Here is a 27,635-nt window from a genome sequence, read left to right on the forward strand (position 1 = left end):
GTGGTGGCAAACAGGCAGATGACGTGTTTCTTCAAAATGTGGGTGTGACGGAGGAAAGGCAGGACAGAACACACAGAGTGGATGGCAGACGCACAAAGCTTTATTGAGACAAACAGACGGCAGCCCTTCAATACGGGGGGTGGCAGAGAGGGTGGATTTGCCACTAAATGGTAACGAGGGGGCCCCACCCACTTACAGTCCACTAGGAGAGCCAAGGGGGTGTCCCTGTAACGGGTAGTCCGACACAGGAGAGGGGTGCAAGGAGTCACCACCGCAACAGTTCAGGTAACACAGTGGGGAAGCAGGTACTCACGAATCCAACAGGGTGCCTGGTCTCCCAGGGGTAGAAGCAGAATGCAGGTACCTGTGGAGTCCAGATCAGGCAGGTGGCCTCTGGCTCTGGCAGGCGGGCTGCGGTAGTCTCTCCCCCTTCTGTGGGGTCTCTGGCAAAAAACAGGCAGGCTGGGATAGTCTCTCCCCCTTCTGTGGGGTCTCTCGCAATCACAGGTAGGCTTTCTCTGGTTGTCTCTTCCCTCCTGTGGGGTCTCCGTGAGGCTGGGGAGTAGACTTGGAGAGTCTATTCACAAGGGTCTCGCCGAAGCTTGAGATCCCTTACGGATTCCACACCGGAATGAAAAACGGAGCTTCTAGCATCAGCCTCTTAAACTGCTGCAGGAAGCTCCCTGGTCGCCTTGGCAACCGGGAGGGGGGAGGTAATACTAGACCTCAGGGAGAATCGGGCTGGTTACAGGTACATCCTGGGGGGCAGGGATGATGTCTGCATAGATGAAAAGCAAGTTGGGAGATGTGCAGAGAGCTCCCAGCCAGCTGGCCGGGAGGGAGGGGGCCCAGAGTAATTTAATTAGGCCATTTGGCTTAGTGACACAGGGGACAATTGGAACAATACAGAGCAGGACTCTGAGGGCATGTGATACAAGGCATTAATAAGAGGATTAATAATTGGCAGGCTCCCATACCGTGACACTGGGCATTACAGGTAATGGATATGTGCAGTAACAAGCACTAAGTGTATCTGCAAGCCAGCATAGCAGATGTGTAAGAAACATGCCTTACAACCTGCACTCTGCCCCTTCTGTGTTTAAAATGAACTTCTTATGTTTTCCCTTTTGGTACTTGTTGCTCCTGCCAAAAATCTTTGTGCGTTTCCTTATTTTCTGCCTTCACTAACTGTTTTTTCGTAAGCATGGTTTCGTCCTATGGTATGGAAGGGGAGAAGCTCAGGTGTTCTGTAGTTCCTAAGCACTTTCTTTACCAGGCTGACAATGCTGCTCCTGTAATTGTGTTACTGGAAGGAACCTCGGTTGAAAATAAATTTTAAAAAATCCCAAAAAAACCCAAGCACAAAAGATGTGGTGGCTGCATTAGTTTTTATTTTGATCTATTGCTTAAATACATGTTTAAAGTGACTATCACTTTTGAAAATATCTCAAAGTGCTCACTTACAGTTTGTGGGTCTTCGGGATCTGTCACCCCCACCTCAGATTCGCATAGTACATTCAAGGTTGCACTAACAGCTTTATTGTTCAAGTACCAGTATGAACACTGATACTCCAACCCACTCCTTCCACTGAAAGATTTCACCCTTTGTTGAATTTATTGTTGATGTGAAGCTAAATCCAAAGTGCTCCTTGCAAAGTAATGGGCAAAAATGGGATAATACCCACCGCTAATACTGATCTCTGCCTTCACAAACTCTATTGGCTGAAACCATTTTCAGCATCTGGTACACCCTTTAGAAGTGTCGGATACCAGCAGTGGTCAATAGCAGCTCTAAGGGCTTTTTTTTCACAGAAAATAGGTGCAGGAACCCAACAATGACCCCCCCCCCCCACACACACACACACACACACACACACCAACAACAACTCCAAACCACATCAAATAGTGGGTATGGTAAAATTTAATTTCACTAACAGTGGGAGGATCTTAAAGGGGTATTAAAATACCAGGAGTGCATTACGTAGCAGCGGTTTGTAGGGATACACACAAAATGCAGAGTTCAGGGGTATGCTACACACAGTTCAGAATTCAGCCTTCTCCCACAGCTGCTTACCTCTGCATCCCCCATCCATATCTCACTTCCACGCCTCTTCTTCTCTAGTACCTCCCCGCACACTGTAGGTGGCTCCTCCTCTTTCACTTGCAGGGAAATGATCCAGTGAGGATGTCGGCATCCACACTGCCCCCCGGGCACCTGAATCTCCCTTGTGCCCATCCTACACTCAGTGGGAGCCACTCAGGAGATCTGTGGGAGCCATAGGGAGATAAGCTGTCACTTATAAACACAGAAGCTGGAATTCTGTGTTTACTAGTGATAGTGGTAAAAAAATACAGTACTTCCTTAACATACTAAAACTGGTGCACACAGAATGTGGTGCAATTGTGCATAGTAACCAAATGGCTTTTAACGTCAGCTCGTTCAGTTAAGCTTTGGCAATAAAGTTGCACCAGATTCTGTATGCACCAGTTTTAGTAAATCTTCCCTACAGTGTACATACAGGAAAAATGTAGAGACTTTCATTCTTGACATGTTTAAGTAGAAAAGACAGTTCATAAATAAGTTAATAAATATAGTCTTGTGAAACATTTCTTGAAAAACCTGAACAAAATTGCTGTCATTTTGAAATCAAATGTGCTTAACCCCCCTGGCGGTATTCCCAAGTGTAGCTCGGGGTAAAGTTTCAGTACCACAAGCGGTAACCCCGAGCTACACTCGCGCTGCTCCGGGATCCCTCGATCACTTACCTTGCCCTGCACTCCCGCGATGTCCCTCCTGCAGTGTCCCCGGCAATGTCCTCCGGCGGATGCCATCTGGGTTCCGTCCCCTGCGAGCGTCGGGACGTACAAGGGACGGAACGACGGGAAATTTGAAAATGACAAAAAGTGACATTCACTAAATACACTAAAATCACATAGTAAAACATTACCGTATCAAACCATTTCACATACATTTTGTCCCGAGTGCTTTGTCCTGTGCCCTGCCTGCATTTTTACTGTTCTTTCTGCCTGGAAACTGAGAAATGTCCATGGCGTCCAAAAAGTGTCCCTTTAGGTCAAAAGTGGTTTTAGACCAGCTAGAGAACAGCGATAGTAAATCAGAACCACTTGCAGAATTGAGTGATAATGATTGGTGGGGAAATTCGTCATCAGACACTGAAAACGATTTTGCGACTTTGCTCAGTGATGTGCGAACTTGGCGCTATATTTCAAATTTCAGTGTTTTTGGTTTGATTATATTATTGAATTAAATTTATTATTATTATTATTATTTATTAAATTATAATTTATGATTTCGTGTTTCAAATTGTAACAGGCCTACAATAAAAAAAAATACATATTTCCATGCAAAAAAATTTACCGCTTTTAGCACAGAAATATGGACATAATCAGACCGCTAGGGAGGTTAATAAGAATATGAGGCCATCTGTTTAAAAAGTAATGTTGAATCTTGCAACACATTAAAGAGTCAAAGCACACTAGCAAATCTAGAAATATTCAGCAGACTCTGCTGAACAAAACAATAGCTCTGATTAGTGGCTAAGAAGCCGCTGATCAGAGCTATTCACCTAAAATGACCCCTTTCTGTCGATAACGCCACATCAAAAGCAATTTAAATCACCGATCTTGGTATTTTGAATGCTTTCGAGGGCAGAGGAGGGATTTGGGGTCTTATAGACCCCAGATCCCTCCATAAAGAGTACTCGTCACATGCCAATTGCTGTCCTAAGGGATGTTTATTATTGTGACAGCAATAAAAGTGAGTCATGTTCTTTCAGAAAATACACAATATTGCCAAACGTATTGGGGCACCCTTCCAAATCATTAGATTCAGGTGGTCCAATCACCTCCATGGCCACCGGTGTATAAAATCAAGCTCCTAGGCGTGCAGACTGCTTCTATAAACATTTGTGAAAGAATGGGTCACTCTCAGGAGCTCAGTGAATTCAAACGTAGTACCATGATAGGTTTCCACCTATGCAATGAGTCCATCCGTGAAATTTCCTTGCTGCTAAATATTCCACAGAAAACTGTTAGTGATATTATCACAAAGTGGAAGAAACTGGGAACAACAGCAACTCAACCACAAAGTGGTAGGCCACATAAAATGACAGAGCGGGGTGAGCGCATGCTGAAGCACACAGTGCGCAGAAGTCGCCAGCTGCCTGTAGAGTCAGTAGCTAAAGACCTCCAAACTTCATGTGGCCTTCAGATTAGCACAACAACAGTGCTTAGAAAGCTTCAAGGAATGGGTTTCCATGGCCAAGCAGCTGCATCCAAGCCTTACATCACCAAGTGCAATGCAAATTGTCGGATGCAGTGTTGTAAAGCACACCACCACTGGACTCTTTAGAGTAGTGGACATGTTCTCTGGAATGACGAATCATGCTTCCCTGTCTGGCAATCTGATGGAAGTGTCTGTTTTTCGTGGTTGCCAGGAGAATGGTACTTGCCTGACTGCATTGTGCCAAGTGTAAAGTTTAGTGGAGGGGGATTATGGTGTGGGGTCGTTTTTCAGGGGTTGGGCTTGGCCCCTTAGTTCCAGTCAAGGGAACTCTTAAGGCATCAGCAAACCAAGACGTTTTGGACAATTTCATGCTCCCAACTTTGTGAGAACAGTTTAAGGATGGCCCCTTCCTGTTCCAACATGACTGCACACCAGTGCACAAAGCAAGGTCCATAAAGACCTGGATGAGCTAGATTGGGGTGGAGGAACTTGACTGGCCTGACCTCAACCCGATAGAACACCTTTAGGATGAAGTCAAGCAGAGACTGCAAGCCAGGCCTTTTTGTCTGACATATGTGCCTGACCTCACAAATGCGCTTCTGGAAGCTCCTAAACCTTGTGGACTGCCTTCCCAGAAGAGTTGAAGCCGTTATGGCTGCAAAGGGAGGTGGGTCAACTCAATATTGAACCCTACAGACCAAGACTGGGATGCCATTAAAGTTCATGTGCGTGTAAAGGCAGACGTCCCAATTCTTTTGGCAATAGTGTGTATATGGTTTTGGGGGTCTTTTACAAACTCTGAAAGCTGTAAGTGAACATGGAAAACCTACAGATTTTAAGAGAAATTCGGATATTTACATTTTTGCGTAGTGTGTGATTTCCACCATTTCACAATAGGCGCAATTTAAAATGTACAATTATTTGTTAATTTTTAACTCAATACAGGTTAAGCTTTAATATTTAGCAGGATTTTTGTAAAATTTGCTGTTTTTATCTCATAATAATGATTTTAGTGTATTTTCTACAAAAATATTGCTTTAATAAACCTTTGCGCATATATTGTGGGGCCTTAAAAATCAGTAGCACCTTACTTATATTCTGCTGGTCATGTGCTTTCAGAAAATGTATGATTTGGGGGTCTTTTACAAACTCTGAAAGCTGTAAGGGAAAAGTAAAAAAAGCAATGGAATAATTGCAAAAATGGTCCTGTCAGCTGAGTTTAAAAGTGGAGTGCAGGACCTGGCAGCGAAAGAGTTAAATAAAAAAAAAAAGAAGGTTATGTATTGGCTTAGTCACAGTCCTGATTTGAATCCCATTAAAATGTTGTGGGGGGGATTAAAAATGGGCATTTCACGGAAAACGGAAGGAATTTTGCATGGAGGAGCGGTCAAAAATTTCACTGACCTTCAAAAACTGATAGGCAGCTATGTCAAACACATACAAGAAGTAATTTTTGTTCAAGAGGACAATATCTGCTTCTGAGGACAAGGGTGTACCTTTTTGAAAATATACCATTATATTTTTTGAAATATTTATTGAATACATTATTTAAAAGGTACATTTTCCATTGTGTTATTCAGATTTTTACCTTCATCTGTATGCACAGATTGAATAAAGATCTAATGTTTGCCTCTTCAAAGAAAGTGAACAGTTTTCATGTGGTGCAATCACTTTCCCATGTAACTGTATAAAATTCAGGAGTTCCAACCTCACTCCAACTTTCTAATCTGTGTGCGTATTCCTGGTCAGTGAGTTACATTACTGAAGCCTGTGACAGTAAGGCAACTGGTATTCTTAGGAGGAGGTTGGCAATGATGGCCTTCAGTCTAGGGTCACACTGGTGCTGTGCAGGACATCGCATGTGATTTGCACAGGAATCGCACCACATTTTGTATGGCTCAAATCGCCTCATGTCTGTACCACAATGGTGCAGGACCCTTTTTTTTTTTTACCCTGCACCTGATTTGCATTGCACGGGTGTTCATTGCGTTCTACGATCTGTTTTGGGGTGTCATTAATTGAACATTGACAACCTGCACCAGACCGCATAGACGTACTGCGATTGTAATGCGCTGTGGAATCGCTTGGTGCATCGCATTAGTGTGAGCCAGATCTCAATGATGGCCTGTCATATTTCTTTTAGCATAAAGAGAGCCCCCCCCCCACAAGCAAAATTCAATAATATAATACATTGTACATAAATGAGTACACTTACCCATGTCCACGCTGCCTTTCCTTCTCCTGGATTACTTTTCAGGCTGTTCCTGCTCCTGTGCTGCCATTTTGAAATTGTAAATCATCCTGTTCCTGTGCATGCACAAGATGGAAGATATGATGTCATGCGCCTCATCTCGCACATGCGCCATACAACATTACACTTCCCCCAAGATCTAATGAGAAGTTTTTTTTGTTTGTTTTTTTTCAGCAAGTGAGTGTAATGCTCTATGACACAAGTATGAGACGCAGCAGATAACATCATGCACTTTTTTGCGCACATGCGCAGTATGAGAATACTGCAAGATCTTGCTGCTTACATACAGGATCTTCCTGAAGGCACTAGTGAGGTTGCCTTCCCAGGTGGCATATGTGTGGTTGGGGCTATCACTAGTGCTTTCAGGGGAACAAGGAAGTGGAAACAAAAAAGGTAAGTAAATCAAAAACTTTTTTTTTTTTTAATCCGTGTTAGATGATTTCACATGAGCATGCAGCACGCTTGAAGCACACAGACAGGGCCTGGTGAAATGAGTACTACAGAGCATAACCTAGCCTGCTGAGTGTTTGAGGCTCAGTTTCATGCCTTTGTCTTCAGCTTAGCTTTGAAAGTAAAGCGTTTCAGTAAAATAACAGAAAATGGTTGAGTAGGTTTATTTTTCACATTTTATTTAATAATAAAGAATAGAACAATCAAAGTGTTCACTGGTAATTCAAGAAAGAAAACATTCAGTCAGCATGAGAGTAGAATAATGGAAAACATACATGTCATTCCCCTAATACGCTACTGTTTGGAGTTATGTGTATGAGGGGTGAATAGGCTACCGGTGTGACATTGTCGTGTATTACATGACTGATCAACAAGCTATTCACATACAGAAGTGTGAGCTCCAATCCTCATCTACTATGCAGGGTGAGATAAGTGTTTTCACCCATTCACAGAGTGAATATGTGTTTACCTAAGTTTAGAAGGTGAAAAGTGTTCTCTATAAAACCCTACAGCCTATATGATTAGTGCTGCAAATGTAATGTGTAAAAGGAGTTCTTGTGTGCAATCCGGAAAAGCTTGGCGTTTCGACCATGAGCTGTACACAACAGTACACAACCTTACCTGTCTGCAGCCATTTCTGTAGTGTTCTTGACCACTCCATCCCCATAAAAAGCCCTTTAGCCAATACCATATAATTCTGGGGACACCGTGTTTTCCTTAGTGTGCATTTCTGGCTAGGAATTCTCAGCCCGCGTCCACTGTAGTGTGCTGTGTGCTACAATGGTAGGTAAGCATAGTAATCCCCCTGCACCTTCCACTATCTCTTCTAGGGTATCCCTCTTCTTTGTTCCCACCACTAGCTTGGGCTGTTCTCAGACCCACCCCTGCACTGCGCCTGGCCCTACCTTCCCTGTATGTGTCAGTCAGGAGACAAAGAACCTGAATTTTAGCTGGTAGTGTAATGTTTTTTTTTTTTTTTTAAACCAAATTATTTTGTAACCAGTGCGGTCTTTTTTGTCTGTAAGCTGTGACCACATTTCTGTCCCTCTTGTAGAATAGCAAACCTTGTTTATGTTGTTGAATGTGGGCATACTTGACAGTTGTAGGTCACTCCAAAAGGCCATACAAAGAGTTTCATTAAAGTGCTGCAATCCACTGCATCCAAGTTTCGATTTATCCTGACTGGCCTCTTTTGGTTACAATACTTTGCCTTATCAAGAAGAACCTAGGAAGGGGGAAAATGTATCTATACAAATGTCCAAAATCGTACAGCAAAATGTAGGAGGGGTAATGGAAGTCTAAATGGAGTTTTCTTGTAAAGGAAGCCTTTTGGGAGACCACAGTGCCAGTATCTGGGTAGCTTGCTTTCGAATCATTTGGGCCATAGCCCATTTCTGATGGGGGAGTGTATGGAGGCTTTGAGAAGCCTACAGGCATGAGAAGCCACTCAGCTGGTGGATGAAACCACTGTAGTAGTTTGTGTGTGGGGGTGCTCTTTGTTGCTGCACACAAGGGTCCGTGATGGTGGCTAAAATTTCAAAATAAATAGACCCCCACCCCTTTAAATGAAAATACATCACTCAGGAAAATGCTCCTTTTGTTGTCATATGTTATGAGATATTATTAAGCATTTTAGTTATGGTTTTACCTTTAGTTTTGAGGAACATACAAAACAGGCAATTAAAATCTGTTGCACTATCCCATCAAATAAAATTGTGTGTATCGTTTCTGACCTCCAAAACAGAAGGTTAGTCCATGTGTAAAGCCTGAATTTCACACATACAGAAAAATGCAAATAGCAAAGCTCCAACTGAAACTTGTTAACCACCAGTAAATCTTAAAACCCATAGTCACCTTTTAAACAATTTACTTAAACCAAAACCAGCTATACATCTTTTTGTCATCTATTATCACAAGCACCACTCACAGAGGAAATTTCCTGCTACTACGACAAACTAAAGTATAAAACATCCAAAAAATATCCAATGTTTTACATTCCAAGGTTGTGTTTGTATTTGTTATTGCAAATGTTAGAATATATATTTTCGCCCATACTTGGGCTGCGTCAAAGGATTCATTTGCCACAGTAGAAAAAGAAAATGGTGTCTGGCTGTAGTATGCGTAAATGGAACTGGTTTTAAAACATTGGGGTTGATTTACTGCAGGAGTGTAAGCTGTTCGTTTAGCAAAGTGAATTTTCACTAAGGGCAGACTTGCAAGTTGCGACAATGCAACGTTAATTTTAAATGGCACCCCCAACGCAATAAGGCAGTGCACCTGCTTTGTAGTGCCCAACAATGCACAACAACACATAGGGTTGCATTAGAAAATGGGTTGTGCTGTTTCAAGCACACTAGGGTGTGTTGGCAGCCCATTTGTGTTAAATGGGATGCCATAAAGCAACACACATTAACATGTAAATGGGCTCTTAGCATAGTGAATGAGGTGAAGCTGGGCTCACTTCAACCATCATGTAAAAGCATTCCTGTGTTTTGTTTTTATTTTATTTGTCTTGCACATGATTGGATATTCAAAGTAAAATCAGTTTCACATCATTCACTAAGCCAATTAAAAATTCACTTTGCAAAGTGATCATGATCTGCTCAACTAGTAAATCAATGGAGTGAATCCTGCTATAACGCTTTTCTAAGGTTACATCTTAGGCTGGGTACACACTAAGTTTTTTCTTTTCGTTCAACCCGGTGTTTTTATTTTTTGTTCAACCCACTAACATGCGATGTTAGTGTGCTGATCTCTGCTGCTGTGCCTTTGTGTTCTGATAGGAGTACCACCCCCTCGCCAGAACACGATTATCAGTCCTTGCAACCATTGACCTGACCGTCTTAGGCCCGCGTGTACCCAGCTTTAGATTTATACGTTAATTGAATCAATTTTGGTGATTTTTTTTTTTTTACTCTTCACCTCTGCATACTAAAATGTTCTTTTTGGACTACATGCTGAACTACTAAAGTGCAACATGGATGTGTAACATATATATCCGGTAATATTACAGTCTGTATGCCTCCCAATGCTTTCTACCTTTAAGTGGAAGTAACCACTTAAACGTAATAAATAATGGACAATTGTTTAATTGTGAGTGAATATACAGTATGTAGAATCACTCACTCTAGCTCCAATGAAGCTTCTATATGGGGTAAAAGCAAGTTTGAGGCAGTGATGTGTTCCATGTGTATTATCTAGCCAAACCTTTTATCTTTTTACATTTTTTTTTTTTTTTTTATAGAATATGGAAGGGTTAGAACCTTTGTCAGGTTTGTATTGCTGTCTGTTTCCCCAATCAGGAGAATCACAACATTTTTGAGTTATCACAGGGACAGGAGGTGAGTGGAAATCATCCCAAGGGAAACCTTTTCTGATGACTACTGTCTCCCTTTGTACAGATCTCCTTTGCTTTGTGCTGTGTCTGTGGGGCAAAGTAAAAAGACATCTTCTAGATACATCACAGACACCAAAAAAACTAAATCTTAATGTGGGTTTTAACCATTCCATACTCTCTCCAAAGAAAATTATATTCTTTTTGAAAAGAGTAGGGTGGTTACTTAGTTCCACTTTAAACAAACAACCTCAGCCACCATCTCTGGGCAAAGTGAGCCAATAAAGTTGCACTTGTGTTTTCCAATAAGTAGGCTGATGTGACTTAGAGGACCAAAGTATACACCAAATTAACTTGCGCCTTGTTTTGACTTTTTCTGCACTAAACTTTTTCATGTTACCTGATTTCAATCAAATTATAGACATTGTTTAAAATAATTGTTACAAAAAAGATATTAAGCAAGCCTTCCATGTTATGAAGTTATTAGTTAGCTAGGTCTGATTTTCCAGCTATTGATGTTCCATTAATAATCTGTACAGGTATGTATGCACAGCGATACCAGTAAACAGAAGCGCACTTTTTTGTTTCAAACATAATACAAGTAATTTCTAAATGAACCTTAACTACTTGACTGCCAGAGTGACAGAAAAGTGAATCGTGTTTTTATTTTTTTTTAAGTTCCTTTTTTTAGTTCCCTTAACATGGAGAGAGTTTAGCTTGGCAGCTAAGCAGACTTTTGGGAAGCTTCTGTCTCCTGCTCAGATAGCTTTTCCTCCGACAGAACCGTCATCCATGGTGATACAGAGCGTGTGATGGTCTGCTTGGCCAGGTTGTAGTGATTGATGACTGTGTAGAACTTGCCCTGAGTGCTGGGGTCCTGTTCAGTGTAGTAGTTGTCCAGGGCTGCAGGTATGCATCGATTGTTCTGTAGAGGGATAAAGAGAGGTCACTTAGTACTTTGAAGAGGTGTTGTCTATTTGGTTTCTCAGAAGGAAAATGCCAGTAACCTATACTATTGTACAAACACAACCCTCTGTAAACTTTTTCTGTGTCAAAAAAAATAAAAATACAATGCTGTACAATAAAATGTTGTTTTTGTCAAGTTCATTTTGATGTATGAACCCTTATTTGAAAAACCTTTGCTGAAGACTGATTGTTGGGGAAGTGCATACTCATAACACAACCACTGAGCAGTCTTTTTTATAGAAGTGATAACTTTATCAATTGCTTTGCTTCTTAACTTGTATGTACCATGTGCTGTGTTTAAAAACGTCTGCAACCATTTGCAGAAAAGGAATCTCTGTTCTGGAAGTAGATGAAAGGGAAGAACCTGCAAGATTAGCAGTCCCATGTGCTGCACAGAAAAGACAGCGCAAGCTCAGTGCAAAATGCTTGGTTAAAGTCTTGGAGCAAAAATAGATTTTTCTCTGGAGTACAACCTATGTTAAGAGTGGTTTGCCCCTGAATGGAAAGGCAACTGCTGTGCATATTTAAAGAGTTTAGGATGAAAAGTATTATTTCTGAGTATGCAGATGACACAAATCTATGTGATGGAATTAAGTCCGTACAAGAGGTCTCTGACTTGCAAGCCAACCTAGATGCAGTGGTGGAGTAGACAAATGTATGGCACATCAGGTTTAATTTTGATGAATGAAAAATTTTGCACTTGTGGGGGGGGGGGGGGGCAAATTAATGCATCATACAAGCTGGAAGTAGTAAAGCTGACAGAATCAATGATTGAGAAACATTTGGGTGTTCTGGTAACTGCGTAAAAACCCAATCTGCATTTTCTATAGGCCCGAAAGCTCTCCCTTCCCAAAGACAGTGGTGGTTTGGCATTCCCTGATTTCCAAAAATATGCCAACATAAAGGCTTGGGTAACCATAGAAAACATCCACACACTTCCTCTTACATCAGCTCTCCTGGTGCACCCCCACCTCCCCCAGCATCTTGAAACACATCCAATCATTGGACCTCTGTACTCTCAAATACAGTGTAACCGGCCTGGCAAAATACGATCTTTCTCCAGCCCCCTTTTCACTATACTCAGTTGTGTGCAATCCTCCTTTTCCAATGGCATGTACCCAGGCCCATTCTGTGACCTTATGCATTTCAAACTGAACAAAAGTTGTCCCTACCTCAAAGCTCTCATGATAGACACTGGCCCATTCCAACTGGATGCCTGGAAATCCTCACAACTTCGTCACTTTCTCCACACTTTCTCTCCACCTGCAGACCATGCAAGACCCCTCACTCACTTTGAGACCTTGCACACTGAATGGGCCCACTCAGACACTCTCTTGTAACAATATGCTATCTCATCTCCATTTGTCCATTTAAAAAAAAAAAGGGGGGGGGGGGTAATCCTGTTGTGGTCTGAAAATACATAGCAAAAGAAAACTGAGCAGGGCTAACCCAACTAACCCAGTTCATGGCTAACCCAACTCAGTTCACAAAAAAGTCTAACTAGAACCCTCCTCTTATCCTAATGTTCATAACATAGACACTAATAATTCTGTAGTTCCAAGATATGAACTAGGTGGGCTAATTAGATTCCTTGGGTTAACACAGGAAGTGTGCATATGACACAGCTTTGAATTTTTGACAGGTAATTTTTTTGGCACATATTGAATGCATATGACAAAATGCTTTCTATTGGATATTTATGTGACCAAAAGGTAAATAAGAGAAGTTCATTGTTGAGGTTTACATACACTTCAAATGCATTTTTTTTTTTTTTAGAAGCTGCAGTTTACAAAAGTAGTCCATTTAGTAAATTCAGTGTAATGCTGTTAACTTTAAGGTCATCGCACAAAGGCACTCTGTGACAAAAGAGGTTTAACCTTTGCATAGAAAATTGATTTTTTTTAAACCTTTCCATTCAAGATTGAAAGTTGTACAAATGTGGAATAACCTTCTACAAGAACTGCTGTTCTAACGAATGGTGGCATACAGCTGTCAGGGTGAAGCGTAGGGGAAGCCTACTAAAATCCGTTCAGACATCTGCCTCATTATGTCACAGATATACGATAGGCCGATTAGTTAAAGCATAACAGCAAAGAGAAGCTGTGAATTCAGAAAAACATCTAATATCACACAGGACTAGGCATGGTCTAAATATATGTAAATCCAGTGTATGCAAGTAATCGAAAAAGAGAGATCAAAGTTTCATTTACATCCGTCTTTTGTTTTCTTTTCATACACTGAAACACTTTCAAGAAAGCGTTTTCATCTCTCTCAGGGTTTAACACAAAGCAGGCAGTAGAAAGTATTATGTGCTCCGTACAACATTAACTTTGTATTTTTAAAATAGGCCTAATTAGTACAGAATGTTCTGACACGCTCCTAAAATATCTGAACTAATTAATATCCTACAGTACAAGCAAAGAGGCAGCGCTCTGTTGCTCTGGAGCCTGCTAAGGACATTAGCGATGGCCTAATCTCATGGACCAGTGGGTATGCACCCACATTGACTGATCCTAGCGCCTTCTCAGTGAGCCAGCAAGAGAGATTTGGCTGGGGTTTTTGTACATACAGTCATGGCCGAAATTGTTGGCACCCTTGATATTTCTCCAGGAAATCATGTATTTCTCACGAAACGTATTGCATTAACACATGTTTTGCTATACACATGTTTATTCCCTTTGTGTGTATTGGGACAAAACAAAAAAAGGGAGGAAAGAAAGCAAATTCGACATAATGTCACACAAACCTCCAAAAATGGGCTGGACAAAAGTATTGGCACCCTTTCACAACTGCGGATAAATAAGAATGTTACAAGCATGTGATGCTCCTGTAAACTCACCTGGGGCAAGTAACAGGTGTGGGCAATATAGAAATCACACCTGAAAGCAGATAAAAAGGAGAGACGTTCACTTAACCTTTGCATTGTGTGTCTGTCTGTGCCACACTAAGCATGGACAACAGAAAGAGGAGACGAGAACTGTCTGAGGACCTGAGAACCAAAATTGTGGCAAAATATCAACAATCTCAAGGTTACAAGTCCATCTCCAGAGAACTAGATTTGCCTTTGTCCACAGTGCGCAACATTATCAAGAAGTTTGCAACCCATGGCACTGTAGCTAATCTCCCTGGTCGTGGACGGATGAGGAAAATTGATGAAAGATTGCAACGCAGAATAGTCCGGATGGTGGATAAGCAGCCCCAAACATGTTCCAAAGACATTCAAGCTGTCCTGCAGGCTCAGGGAGCATCAGTGTCAGCGCGAACTATCCGTCGACATTTAAATGAAATGAAACGCTATGGCAGGAGACCCAGGAGGACCCCACTGCTGACACAGAGACATAAAAAAGCAAGACTACAGTTTGCCAAAATGTACTTGAGTAAGCCAAAAGCCTTCTGGGAAAACGTCTTGTGGACAGATGAGACCAAGATAGAGCTTTTCGGTAAAGCACATCATTCTACTGTTTACCGAAAACGGAATGAGGCCTACAAAGAACAAAACACAGTACCTACGGTAAAATATGGTGGAGGTTCAATGATGTTTTGGGGTTGTTTTGCTGCCTCTGGCACTGGGTGCCTTGACTGTGTGCAAGGCATCATGAAATCTGAGGATTACCAAAGGATTTTGGGTCGCACTGTAGGGCCCAGTGTCAGAAAGCTGGGTTTGCGTCCAAGATCCTGGGTCTTCCAGCAGGACAATGACCCCAAACATACGTCAAAAAGCACTCAGAAATGGATGGCAAAGAAGCGCTGGAGAGTTCTGAAGTGGCCAGCAATGAGCCCAGATCTAAATCCCATTGAACACCTGTGGAGAGATCTTAAAATTGCTGTTGGGAAAAGGTGTCCTTCCAATAAGAGAGACCTGGAGCTGTTTGCAAAGGAAGAGTGGTCCAAAATTCCGGGTGAGAGGTGTCAGAAGCTTATTGATGGTTATAGGAAGCGACTGATTTCAGTTATGTTTTCCAAAGGGTGTGCAACCAAATATTAAGTTAAGGGTGCCAATACTTTTGTCCAGCCCATTTTTGGGGTTTTGTGTGACATTATGTCATATTTGCTTTTCTGCCTCTGTTTTATATTTGTTCCAATACATACAAAGGGAATAAACATGTGTATAGCAAAACATGTGTTAATGCAATACCTTTTTTGTGTGAAATACTTGATTTTCAGGAAAAATATCCAGGGTGCCAACAATTTCGGCCATGACTGTATGATAGAGTGAAAGTCTGCAAGCCAATCTATTGCATTGTAAAACCTAGTGCGGTATCTTGCTTTACTGTATTTAAAAGTGTTCAAGTAGCAATCTCTAGAGCCCACTGGAAATCTAGCACTAGTGTTGGGCAGTCTATGATTATGCCATGATATCCAGAGCTACAGTTACTAAAGGAAAAAAGGGGAATATTCCCCAAGAATAAAAATGGCAGAGCTGTAAGACTGAAGTAGATTTTTAACATACCTATGTAACTATATAATTAAGGCACTTCAATTAAGCGCAACCAAGAAAGAACCAGGGCAGCACAGTGGCTAAGTGATTAGAACATCCACCTAGCAGCACTAGGGTTGTCAGTTCAAATCCCAACCACAACACTACCTACCTGGAGTTTGCATGTTCTCCCTGTGCCTGTGTTGGTTTCCCCTGGAGTCGGTTTCCTCCCACATTCCAAAGACATGCTGGTAAACTAATTGGCTCCAGTCTTAAATTGACCCTAGTAAGTGTATGAATTTGAGTTAGGAGCCTTTGATTGTAGGCTTCTTCAGGGCAGAACTCCAGGCAGGCTGCAAGTAAAACTGTATCTCTGTAAACAGCTCATTATTTTCAGTCTGCTTCCTAATTTTTCCCTCTTAACATGTTCTCTTCCCCTTTCTTTCTAACTACCTTGTCCCCTCTCAACCTCATGCTCACACCTACCCGCCCCTATTACTGCACTCCTCATCTATTGCTCATTCTAAACCCACACACTGTCACAACCAGCAGGACACAAAGGCATATGCCCTCTCTACGTCTCACACTCATCCTACCATCCTCACCCTCCTGCACCTCTGGATGTCAGTGGATAATTTACCTAATCCTGACCCCCTACCATCTTGATTTAAACTAAGTCTTTTCCTCCAAAAATACAGTTCCTGCCTCCAAACAGATCTATTTCATCACTCTCAACAGCACCTTCCCATCCACTCCTCACCAAAAACTCGCCTACCTCTAACTCTACTTTGCCTCTCACCACATCCACTTACTAACTTCCCAGTAAATTACAAATCATGTCAAAAACATGATTGGCGCAATTTGTGATGAAATCCCCACTGTTACTGTGTCTCCCAAACATAACATTCTATGTAAACTACCAGATTCGATACTTCATTGATCCTGTTACCCAGGGCTTATTTTCAGTGGGAATGCAGGGGAACACAGTTCTGGTACCTCCATCACTGTATGTATGTAATGGCAAGGGGCGCTGTAGGATCTATAGTTGCTTGCTGCTGGGGGATAAATTGTCACTTAAGGAGATCTATTTTTGTGTGGTGGTCTATTGGTGGGGGATCTATTGTTGACGGGCACATTTTTGTGTAAGGGATCTACTGTTGAGGGGTCTATTGTTGCTGGATGCTGGGGTGTCTATTGATGCTGGCTGCTGGGAGATCTGTTGTAGCTGCTGGGGGCCCATTGTTGCTGGTTGGTATTTTATTTTGAGGTCCATTGTTGCTGGAGAAATCCATCGTTGCTGGGGGGGGGGGGGGTCTATTTTTCTGCTTTTCTTGTAATAATTCCACACAAATTATTCAGCACCACAAAATTATACTTGGCTGCGTATTCTCCAAAAGGAGCAGTGCTGGGAGTTAAGTAGGGGGGCAGAGACAAGAAGTGACTTAGAAGAGGGCAGTTCCTGCACCTAATAGTTCTCTATAGCTGGTGGTGCTGATCAAGTGAGGAAAGTCCAACAAGGCAATTGTACAGAGGTTGAGCATTAGAGTGACTTCTGTACAACTTCATTGCCTATACATGGATTGAATACAGCTGGTCCTTGCTGAACTTGCCAGATTTTGTTCCATGTATGGCCAGCTTAAGGTAAATGTTGAGTTTCATGCTGCAGCTCTTCGTTATTTCAGTCAATTGTTCATGCAGAAATTGTAGAATATCGTTGGCCAGAGCATTTGATCTTGCCATCACTGAGTCAACTAATCTTGTTTGAAAGCCCTTCAAATTTCATCTAGACTTGCTAATTGAATGGAATCCCAGATCTATTAAACATGTCAGCTAAGTGACCATCTCACTGAGAACAACCTTCTTGATCCCCTTCAGTCCAGATTTCAACCTCAACACTCCATGTAAACTGCTCTCCTTAAACTCACCAATGATCTTCTAATGGCTAAAACCAAAGCACCCTATTCTGTACTCATAATCCTGGACCTCTCTGTTGCCTTTGACACAGTGGTTCACTCCTTCCTCCTCAAAACAAAACTCTACTCATTTGGTCTTTGCGACTGTACTCTTCGCTGGTTCTCATCCTACCTATCCCACCGCACCTTCAGTGTCACTTACAATTCTACTACCTTTTCTCCTCTTCCTTTCTTCGTTGGGGTTCCCCAAGGTTCTGTTCTTGGACCTCTCTTATTCTCGAAATACCCTTCTTCCCTGGGTCAGCTGATTGCTTCCCATAGCTTTCAATACTATTTCTATGCTGAAGACACCCAAATCTATCTCTCTACCACTCAGCTCACTCCATCAGTCTCCTCACGCATCACTAATCTACTAACAGAGAAATCAGCCTGGTTGGCAAACCACTTCCTAAAAATCAATATATCCACAACCAAGCTCATAATATTTGCTCCCCCATGTGCCCCTTCCCCTGACATCTCCATCAAAATCTACAGCTCATCTATCAACCTGTCCCCATATGCCAAGGTTTTAGGTGTAATCCTGACCTCTGAACTATCAGTCCCACATCCAATCACTGTGCAAAGCTTGCCACCTTAACCTCTGCAACATATCCAAGATGCGCTCCTTCCAACCAATGACACCACAAAGCTGCTAACTCGCTCCCTGGTCATCTCCCGCCTTGAAGTCTGCAACTCCTTCCTCATTGGCTTATCTTTTACACAGGCTATCCCCTCTTCAGTCCATCATGAATGCTGCAGCCATCCACCTCACCAACTGCTCAGTGTCTGCTATCCCTCTCTGTCAATCCCTCCACTGGCTTCCACTCACCCAACTAATTAAGTTTAAGATGCTAACAACTTACAAAGCCATCCACAACTCGACCCCCAGCTACATCACTAACCTGGTCTCAAACTACCAACAAAATCATTCTCTTCCTTCCCAAGACCTCCTGCTGTCTAGCTCCCTTGTCACCTTGTCCCAAGCTTGCTTCCAGGACTTCTCCAGAGCCTCTCCCATCCTCTGGAATTCCCTACCCCAATCTGTCCGACTGTCTCCTACTCTGTCCACTTTGAGATGATCACTGAAAACTCATCTCTTCAGAGAGGCCTATCCTGCCTCTACCTAAGAACTGTACATTTATTTTCTCCATCAGCCCATCCCCCACAGTTATTACCTTATGTATCTCTTGACCTTTCCTCTTAGATTGTAAGCTAAAGAGCAGGGCCCTCTGATTCCTCCTGTATTAAATTGTATTGTAATTGTACTGTCTGCCCTTATGTTGTAAAGCGCTATGTAAACTGTTATTATTATTATTATTATACATTATTTATAAAGCGCCAATAGTTCGCTCAGCGCTGTACATTACAAAGGGGGACAGAACATGTGACAGAACAATACCAATACAATGCAAAACATGAGGGGATCGAGGGCCCTGCTCTTTCGAGCTTACAATCTAGGAGTTGGCGCTATATAAATCCTGTATAATATTAATAATAAAGTTTCTTTTGCACCTAGTACATGTGTATTACATCACAAACAAAAACTGCATTCACATTTAGAATTTATTTTAAACATTTTTCTATCCTGCGCCTTCAAATTTTTTCATCACTGTGATCAAAAACAAACATCAATTTGACCCCACTAACAATTAGAAAATTGAGCAAATGTCCTAAAATGGAAATTTTCCAATTAAATCTTACTGCTGTATAACCAGCATTGGCCCGATTCTCTTTCATTCAAGAAGCTGGTTCACACCTTTATCAATTTTCCAGAAGCTCCCTGCTATCAGTTACCTGCAGTGTGTCTGATAACAAGCTGCCTGCATACTGTTCATTAGCTACAGAGCGGTGATTTATTGATGGAGTACTGCAGACATTGCATCTGACATTGAGTGATTGGAATGTTAGGGAGCAGTGAGAAGTGGACATGTCTGGGAGTGTGCTGAAATGATCCTATGGAGAGAGACAGCAGGAGCAGATACATCATGGAAGGGGATACATTATTGAGTACATACATCACACCTTATGAGAAATTGCGAATTCCCCATTACCAGATGGATATATGAAATATTTCCACATGTGCTGTCTCAAAGTAAACCCTGTCAAGATATAATAGGCAGAGAAAAGAAAGTACAGAGATCTACACTGTGTATTCTGATCCTCCTGAGAGCAACAAAAGTGCTGTTTGTTACAGTGGGGCAAAAAAGTATTTAGTCAGCCACCAATTGTGCAAGTTCTTCCACTTAAAAAGATGAGAGAGGCCTGTAATTGGCATCATAGGTAGACCTCAACTATGAGAGACAAAATGAGAGCCAGTCTCCAGATCTCAACCCCATAGAAAACCTTTGGAGGGAGTTGAAAGTCCGTGTTGCCCAGTGACAGCCCCAAAACATCACTGCTCTAGAGGAGATCTGCATGGAGGAATGGGCCAACATACCAGCAACAGTGTGTGCCAACCTTGTGAAGACTTACAGGAAACGTTTCACCTCTGTCATTGCCAACAAAGGATATATAATAAAGTATTGAGATGAACTTTTGATATTGACCAAATACTTATTTTCCACCATAATTTGCAAATAAATTCTTTCCAAATCAGCCAATATGATTGTCTGGATTTGTTTTCTCATTTTGTCTCTCATAGTTGAGGTCTACCTATGATGCCAATTACAGGCCTCTCTCATCTTTTTAAGTGGGAGAACCTGCACAATTGGTGGCTGACTAAATACTTTTTTGCCCAACTGTGTATATATACAGTCGGGTCCATAAATATTGGGACATCGACACAATTCTAACATTTTTGGCTCTATACACCACCACAATGGATTTGAAATGAAACAAACAAGATGTGCTTTAACTGCAGACTGTCAGCTTTAATTTGAGGGTATTTACATCCAAATCAGGTGAACGGTGTAGGAATTACAACAGTTTGCATATGTGCCTCCCACTTGTTAAGGGACCAAAAGTAATGGGACAATTGGCTTCTCAGCTGTTCCATGGCCAGGTGTGTGTTTTTCCCTCATTATCCCAATTACAATGAGCAAATAAAAGGTCCAGAGTTCAATTCAAGTGTGCTATTTGCATTTGGAATCTGTTGCTGTCAACTCTCAAGATGAGATCCAAAAAGCTGTCGCTATCAGTGAAGCAAGCCATCATTAGGCTGAAAAAACAAAACAAACCCATCAGAGAAATAGCAAAAACATTAGGCGTGGCCAAAACAACTGTTTGGAACATTCTTAAAAAGAAGGAACGCACCGGTGAGCTCAGCAACACCAAAAGACTCGGAAGACCACGGAAAACAACTGTGGTGGATGACCGAAGAATTCTTTCCCTGGTGAAGAAAACACCCTTCACAACAGTTGGCCAGATCAAGAACACTCTCCAGGAGGTAGGTGTATGTGTGTCAAAGTCAACAATCAAGAGAAGACTTCATCAGAGTAAATACAGAGGGTTCACCACAAGATGTAAACCATTGGTGAGCCTCAAAAACAGGAAGGCCAGATTAGAGTTTGCCAAACGACATCTAAAAAAGCCTTCACAGTTCTGGAACAACATCCTATGGACAGATGAGACCAAGATCAACTTGTACCAGAGTGATGGGAAGAGAAGAGTATGGAGAAGGAAAGGAACTGCTCATGATCCTAAGCATACCACCTCATCAGTGAAGCATGGTGGTGGTAGTGTCATGGCGTGGGCATGTATGGCTGCCGATGGAACTGGTTCTCTTGTATTTATTGATGATGTGACTGCTGACAAAAGCAACAGGATGAGTTCTGAAGTGTTTCGGGCAATATTATCTGCTCATATTAAGCCAAATGCTTCACAACTCATTGGACGCCGCTTCACAGTGCAGATGGACAATGACCCAAAGCATACTGCAAAAGCAACCAAAGAGTTTTTTAAGGGAAAGAAGTGGAATGTTATGCAATGGCCAAGTCAATCACCTGACCTGAATCCGATTGAGCATGCATTTCACTTGCTGAAGACAAAACTGAAGGGAAAATGCCCCAAGAACAAGCAGGAACTGAAGACAGTTGCAGTAGAGGCCTGGCAGAGCATCACCAGGGATGAAACCCAGCGTCTGGTGATCTCTATGCGTTCCAGACTTCAGGCTGTAATTGACTGCAAAGGATTTGCAACCAAGTATTAAAAAGTGAAAGTTTGATTTATGATTATTATTCTGTCCCATTACTTTTGGTCCCTTAACAAGTGGGAGGCACATATGCAAACTGTTGTAATTCCTACACCGTTCACCTGATTTGGATGTAAATACCCTCAAATTAAAGCTGACAGTCTGCAGTTAAAGCACATCTTGTTTGTTTCATTTCAAATCCATTGTGGTGGTGTATAGAGCCAAAAATGTTAGAATTGTGTCGATGTCCCAATATTTATGGACCTGACTGTATGTATATATATATATATATATATATATATATATATATATATATATATATGGTCCAGGTTTGAAGTCAGGGCTCTGACAGGGCCATTCACATCAGAACCCATGTAGAGCCATGCATTTGTGTTGAGATGCATTATTTTGTAGTATTAGCAAGGTGAGGTGTCATGCGTCAACATGCGGTTTATCATTTCAGATTTGGAGTGGGTAGTGTTAACAGCCATTGACCAAGGTTTTTAAATACCTGTAACTAACACAACAAAACACGTATGCCTTTTAATGTGCTGCCATTGACTTCTATTGTTCTCCCAAAGCATAAAAATGCACCAGACATTGCAACACGTTACTATAAAACGTAACCGTGTGAATGGGCCCTCAATGCAAGCATCTGCGGTTGTCTGTATAGTCAAATGGAGGACATTGTGAGGGGAATGGGAACAGGTAGTGATGCGTTTTTTGTAGTGTTAGGTAGGCATGTCATGCATATTTCAGTGCATTTTGACAAGTGTTGATGAGCGTTTTCAATGCATTTTTGATTTTAGAATTTGGAATGTGTAGGGTTAACAGCCACGGACCAAGGCTCACTATAAATATATGTTGCCACCACCTATTATATGCATTTATATGCACAGCCATTGACTTCTATGGTCCTGTCAAGGCACTAATATGCAGAAAAAAAAGACATATTTTCAAAACGCACTGCATTACTGTGCTAAGATGGGAACTGACACTTTTTTTTATTATAGAGTGTGAGAAGGTGCAGTGGCAGTAAAGAGTGGGGCTGCAATAAAACTTGGAACTTGTATTGAAGAGAATGCCAGATATAAACACCCCAGCGGGAGAATGCTGCTTAGGGGAAACACAGTTCAGTTAAAGGCAGAGATGTAGTGGGGAGGGATGCACCAACAGCGTCTGTTTCAGAGGGTGATGTGCAGCCTGGCCAGTCCAGTTTACTTACTTTCCTATTTTACTTTCCCTATCAGACAAGGTCTCTCTCCCTACTCTACCCACTTTGCCAAAAGCATTGTGCCAAAGCCCAGGGGCAAGGACTTGAAAACCCTGCTGACCCAAGATTGCCACCAGGGTCACATGGAAGCAACATAGTCAACTAGCACGCTGCTCCATGACCCAGGAAAGCACTGAGAAAATAGGTTTCTCCTGACTTCCTCTCCAGGTTGTGTTAGCACTCATTTGAGCGCCCCCTGCAGTGGAGTAAACAGACTGCGCCTGCATACAGGCAAACCACAACGCATGAAATTCAGAAAGTTGGAACATATGCGTTTCAATTGCAATGTTTTCAGTGGGCCCTAAAGCCAAGTAAATTATTTTATCTAAAGGGAAACTGCACTGTAATCTCATCTACAAATAAGCTGCTTTCACTGAAATATTTAACAAAATATCATTTTTCACAAGATTTTCTTAACATTGTTCCAATTTTCAGATTCTTCCTCTATGGACTAAGCATCTGACAAGTGCTGAAATAAAACAAACTTGTATCACTCAAGTCTAGGCAGACTGATAGGCACTGAGATACCAACTACAAAGCTTGTTCGATTGCAATGGATGCATAACAAGTGCTTGTAGCAAGTAAATATGTTTATTCACAGTACAGACATTTATTAACAAAAATTCATCATTAAAGTGATTCTAAAGGTTTATTTTTGTGAAAGAAAAAATAACAAACATGTCTATACTTACCTGCTGTGTGCACTGGATTTACATAGAGCAGCCTGGATCCTCCTCTTCTTGGGTCCCCTGCAGGCTCTCCTGGCCCCTCCCTCCTGTCGGGTGCCCCCATAGCAAGCAGCTTGCTATGGGGGCACCCGCTGCTCCGTGTGAGCGCTCACAGTCATGACTCGGCCCCGCCTCTTCTCTCTTCTCATTGGCTCACTGGCTGTAATTGACAGCAGTGGGAGCCAATGGCACCTGCTTCTGTCCCAGCCAATGAGAAGAGGGAGTCCCAGGATAGCCAAGACTCCAGTGCACATTGCTGGATCGAGAGGGGGTTTAGGTGAGTATTAGGGGAGGCTGGGGATGCTGCACAGAGAAGGTTTTTTACCTTCATGCATAGAATGCATAAATGTAAAAAACCTTGAGCCTTTAGAGCCACTTTGATGTGAAACTCTAGTTTTGTTGAAAAAAAAGCCCCCTCTAGGTGCACTGTGTTAGCAGCAAGGATTTAGCTAAATTTCTTGTGAAGGTATACTTGTTCTTTCCTATACCTAATACATATCTACTACCAGTTGCTAGGTTATATGTAGTTATTATTTATTAAAGGTACTTACTGTATATAGCGCCATCAATTTACACAGCGCTTTACAAATATTGTACATTCACATCAGTCCCTGCCCTCAAGGAGCTTACAAACTAAAGTCCCGAACTTACATTCATACATACACATACAGTACTAGGGCCAATTTAGACAAGAGCCGATTAACCTACCAGCATGTCTTTGGAGTGTGGGAGGAAACCTGAATACCTGCAGGAAACCCACACAGGGAGAACATGCAAACTTCAGGTAGGTAGTGCCATGGGTGGGATTCGAACCGATGACCCTAGTTAATACAATACCTATATAAAAACTTCCATTAAGCTGTCTAGAGATGGACTGAAACGCAGCTGGTTCAGCAGTGTTAGTGTGTTGTGGTGCCAATCACTAACCCAATGAACCTCTAATGCACATGTGCTGCAGTGCTCCATAAATGTTACTACATATAAACTGCTAAATACCTTTTCTCATCAGCAGTTAGAGCAGTCTTGTGACTTCAGCAGAGAACTGGTTAAAGCTTGTAGGAGGAGTTTTCTTTCTGCTCTAGGAGGATGTGAAACCCCTGACCTCTGCCTGGACAGTGCTGATTGGCCTTGTGCTGATCACATGCACCCTCCCAAGACAAAAAAAAAATCCTCTCTAGCAATTCACACCAAACTGAGCATGTGCATGTGACCACAGGTTTAGTCTGTGTCAGGTGGTCATTTCAACAAGAGGAGAAACAGAGAAGAAAGGCTCAAACAGCCTTTTTGCACAATGCAGAGGATTAACCCTTTAGGTTCCACAGTGAGTATAACAAGCATGCCTTACTGCATATACAGACTGATTTTATTGCTGTAGGTTTAGTAGCACCTTAAGCCCCATTTGCACTTGTGATTGAGGGTGGAAAAACCCTGCAGCTGAGCCTTGTTTTTACCACCCCTCAACCACTTCCCCTGTTGCTGATGCAGGGGCTGTGGGTGTACACATACCGTGGCAGAAATTATACTGAGTGACCCCCATTCAGGTGAATGGAGCCGTGTTGCAACTTCCCTGCAACCAATGCACGTGGTAGCTGCGCAGTTATCCGATTAATTGAGGGGTTAAAACAGATGGTGAGGCTGCTATACAATGCCTCTTCACCCCCTGCCTATTGTACTATGAAAAGCAATCTGAACGCGGATCGCGATTCAGACAGCAAAGCAAGTCTAAACAGGAGCTTAGATGTTATTAAAATCTGTATCTAAACACAGCAGCACTCTATGCTATGGACACAAACAATTGGAAGATTAACTGCATCCAGTTTGTGTGCAGCCAGAACACCCAGCAGGTCAGAAGCCCCTTTTACATAAAACCACTGGAATGAATGGTTACAGTGCCGTGAAAAAGTATTCATACCCTTTGAAATTTTCCACATTTTGTTATGTTACAACCTAAAACATAAATATATTTTATTGGGATTTTATGTGATAGACCAACACAACGTGGCGCATAATTGTGAAGTGGAAAGAAAATGATAAATGGCTTTCAAAATGTTTTGCAAATAAATATCTGAAAAGTGTGGCATGCATTTGTATTCAGCCCCCTTTACTCTGATACCCCTAACTAAAATCTAATGGAACCAATTGCCTTCAGAAGTCACCTAATTAGTAAATAGAGTCCACTTGTGTGTAATTTAATCTCAGTATAAATACAGCTGTTCTGTGAAGCCCTCAGAGGTTTGTTAGAGAACTTTAGTGAGCAAACAAAATCATGAAGGCTAAGTAACACACCAGCCAGTTCAGGGATAAAGTTGTGGAGAAGTTTAAAGCAGCAATAAAAATATCCCAAGCTTTGAACATCTCACAGAGCGCTGTTCAATCCATCATCCGAAAATGGAAAGAGAATGGCAAAACTACAAACCCACCAAGACATGGCTGTCCACCTAAGCTGACAGGCAGGGCAAAGAAAGCATTAATCAGAGAAGCAGCCAAGAGGCCCATGGTAACTCTGGAGGAGCTGCAGAGATCCACAGCTTAGGTGGGAGAATCTGTCCACAGGACAAATATTAGTTGTTCACTCCACAAATCTGGCCTTTATGGAAGAGTGGCAACAAGAAAGCCATTGTTGAAAGAAAGCCATCAGAAGTTCCATTTGCAGTTTGCGAGAAGCCATAAGGGGGACACAGCAGACATGTGGAAGAAGGTGCTCTGGTCAGAGGAGACCAATTTTGAACTTTTTGGCCTAAAAGAAAAGCGCTATGTGTGGCGGAAAACTATCACTGGACATCACCCTGAACACACCATCCCCACCGTGAAACATGGTGGTGGCAGCATCATGTTGTGGGGATGCTTTTCTTCAGCAGGGCCAGGGAAGCTGGTCAGAGTTGATGGGAAGATGGATGGATCCAAATACAGGGCAACCTTAGAAGAAAACCTGTTAGAGTCTGCAAAAGACTTGAGACGGCTGGAGGTTCACCTTCCAGCAGGACAACGACCCTAAACACAACCAGAGCTACAATGGAATGGTTTAGATCAAAGCATATTCATGTGTTAGAATTGCCCAGTCAAACTCTAGACCTAAATCCAATTGAGAATCTGTGGCAAGACTTGAAAATTGCTGTTCACAGACGCTCTCCATCCAATCTGACAGAGCTTGGGCTGTTTTGCAAAGAAGAATGGGCAGAAATGTCCCTCTCTAGATGTGCAAAGCTGGTAGGGACGTCCCCAAAAAGACTTGCAGCTGTAATTGCAGGGAAAGGTGGTTCTGCAAAGTATTGACTTCAGGGGGGCTGAATACAAATGCCGCCACACTTTTTACATATTTATTTGTACAAAAATTTGAAAACCATTTATCATTTTGTAAAGTGCTGCGCAAACTTTTGGTGCTATATAAATGCTGTATAATAATAGTAATAATAATATTTTCCATTCCACTTCACAATTATGTGCTACTTTGTGTTGGTCTGTCACATAAAATCCCAATAAAATACATTTACGTTTGTGGTTGTAACATGACAAAATGTGGAATATTTTTTCAAGGTATTGTAAATGTGAACAGCAGTGGTGCCAGCCATTGATTTATACAGGGTACAAATCTGGGTGCATGACTTGTTAGGACAGCGTTGTCTTGTCTGACAATAAAGCCAACCATTGACGGATCAAAATTTGTCAGGTTCAGCAGGAACTAGCCAAATTTCGATCCAACTATGGGTAGGCTGGTTGTATTGAAGTCAATCTATTGATCAAGCTCAGTACATCCAGCCTGTCGGGGGTTTTTTCTGCATGATTACTGCCGGCGGTTATAACCACCAGCAGCGATCGTATTCTGATGGCAGAGAAACCTCCCACTGTCAGAATACAATAGTGCAGCAGCAAGGATTCCCCCATCAACACT

General features: G+C 42.1%; 1 protein-coding gene across 1 annotated transcript in view; it reads right to left on the minus strand.

Moving 5' to 3' along the window:
• Positions 1-7,105: 7,105 nt before the first annotated feature.
• NSG1 (neuronal vesicle trafficking associated 1) overlaps positions 7,106-27,635 on the minus strand; it is a 134,730-nt gene continuing 114,200 nt past the window's right edge. The window contains exon 5 of the mRNA XM_089677400.1: positions 7,106-11,206. Within this exon, the coding sequence (XP_089533526.1) occupies positions 11,006-11,206 (201 nt within the window). The 3' untranslated portion in view covers positions 7,106-11,005. The remainder of the gene's footprint in view (positions 11,207-27,635) is intronic.

Source organism: Staurois parvus, unplaced genomic scaffold (assembly GCF_062004578.1).
Source record: "Staurois parvus isolate SC_StPar_1 unplaced genomic scaffold, SC_StPar_1.0 ptg000186l, whole genome shotgun sequence".
NCBI classification, from domain to species: domain Eukaryota; kingdom Metazoa; phylum Chordata; class Amphibia; order Anura; family Ranidae; genus Staurois; species Staurois parvus.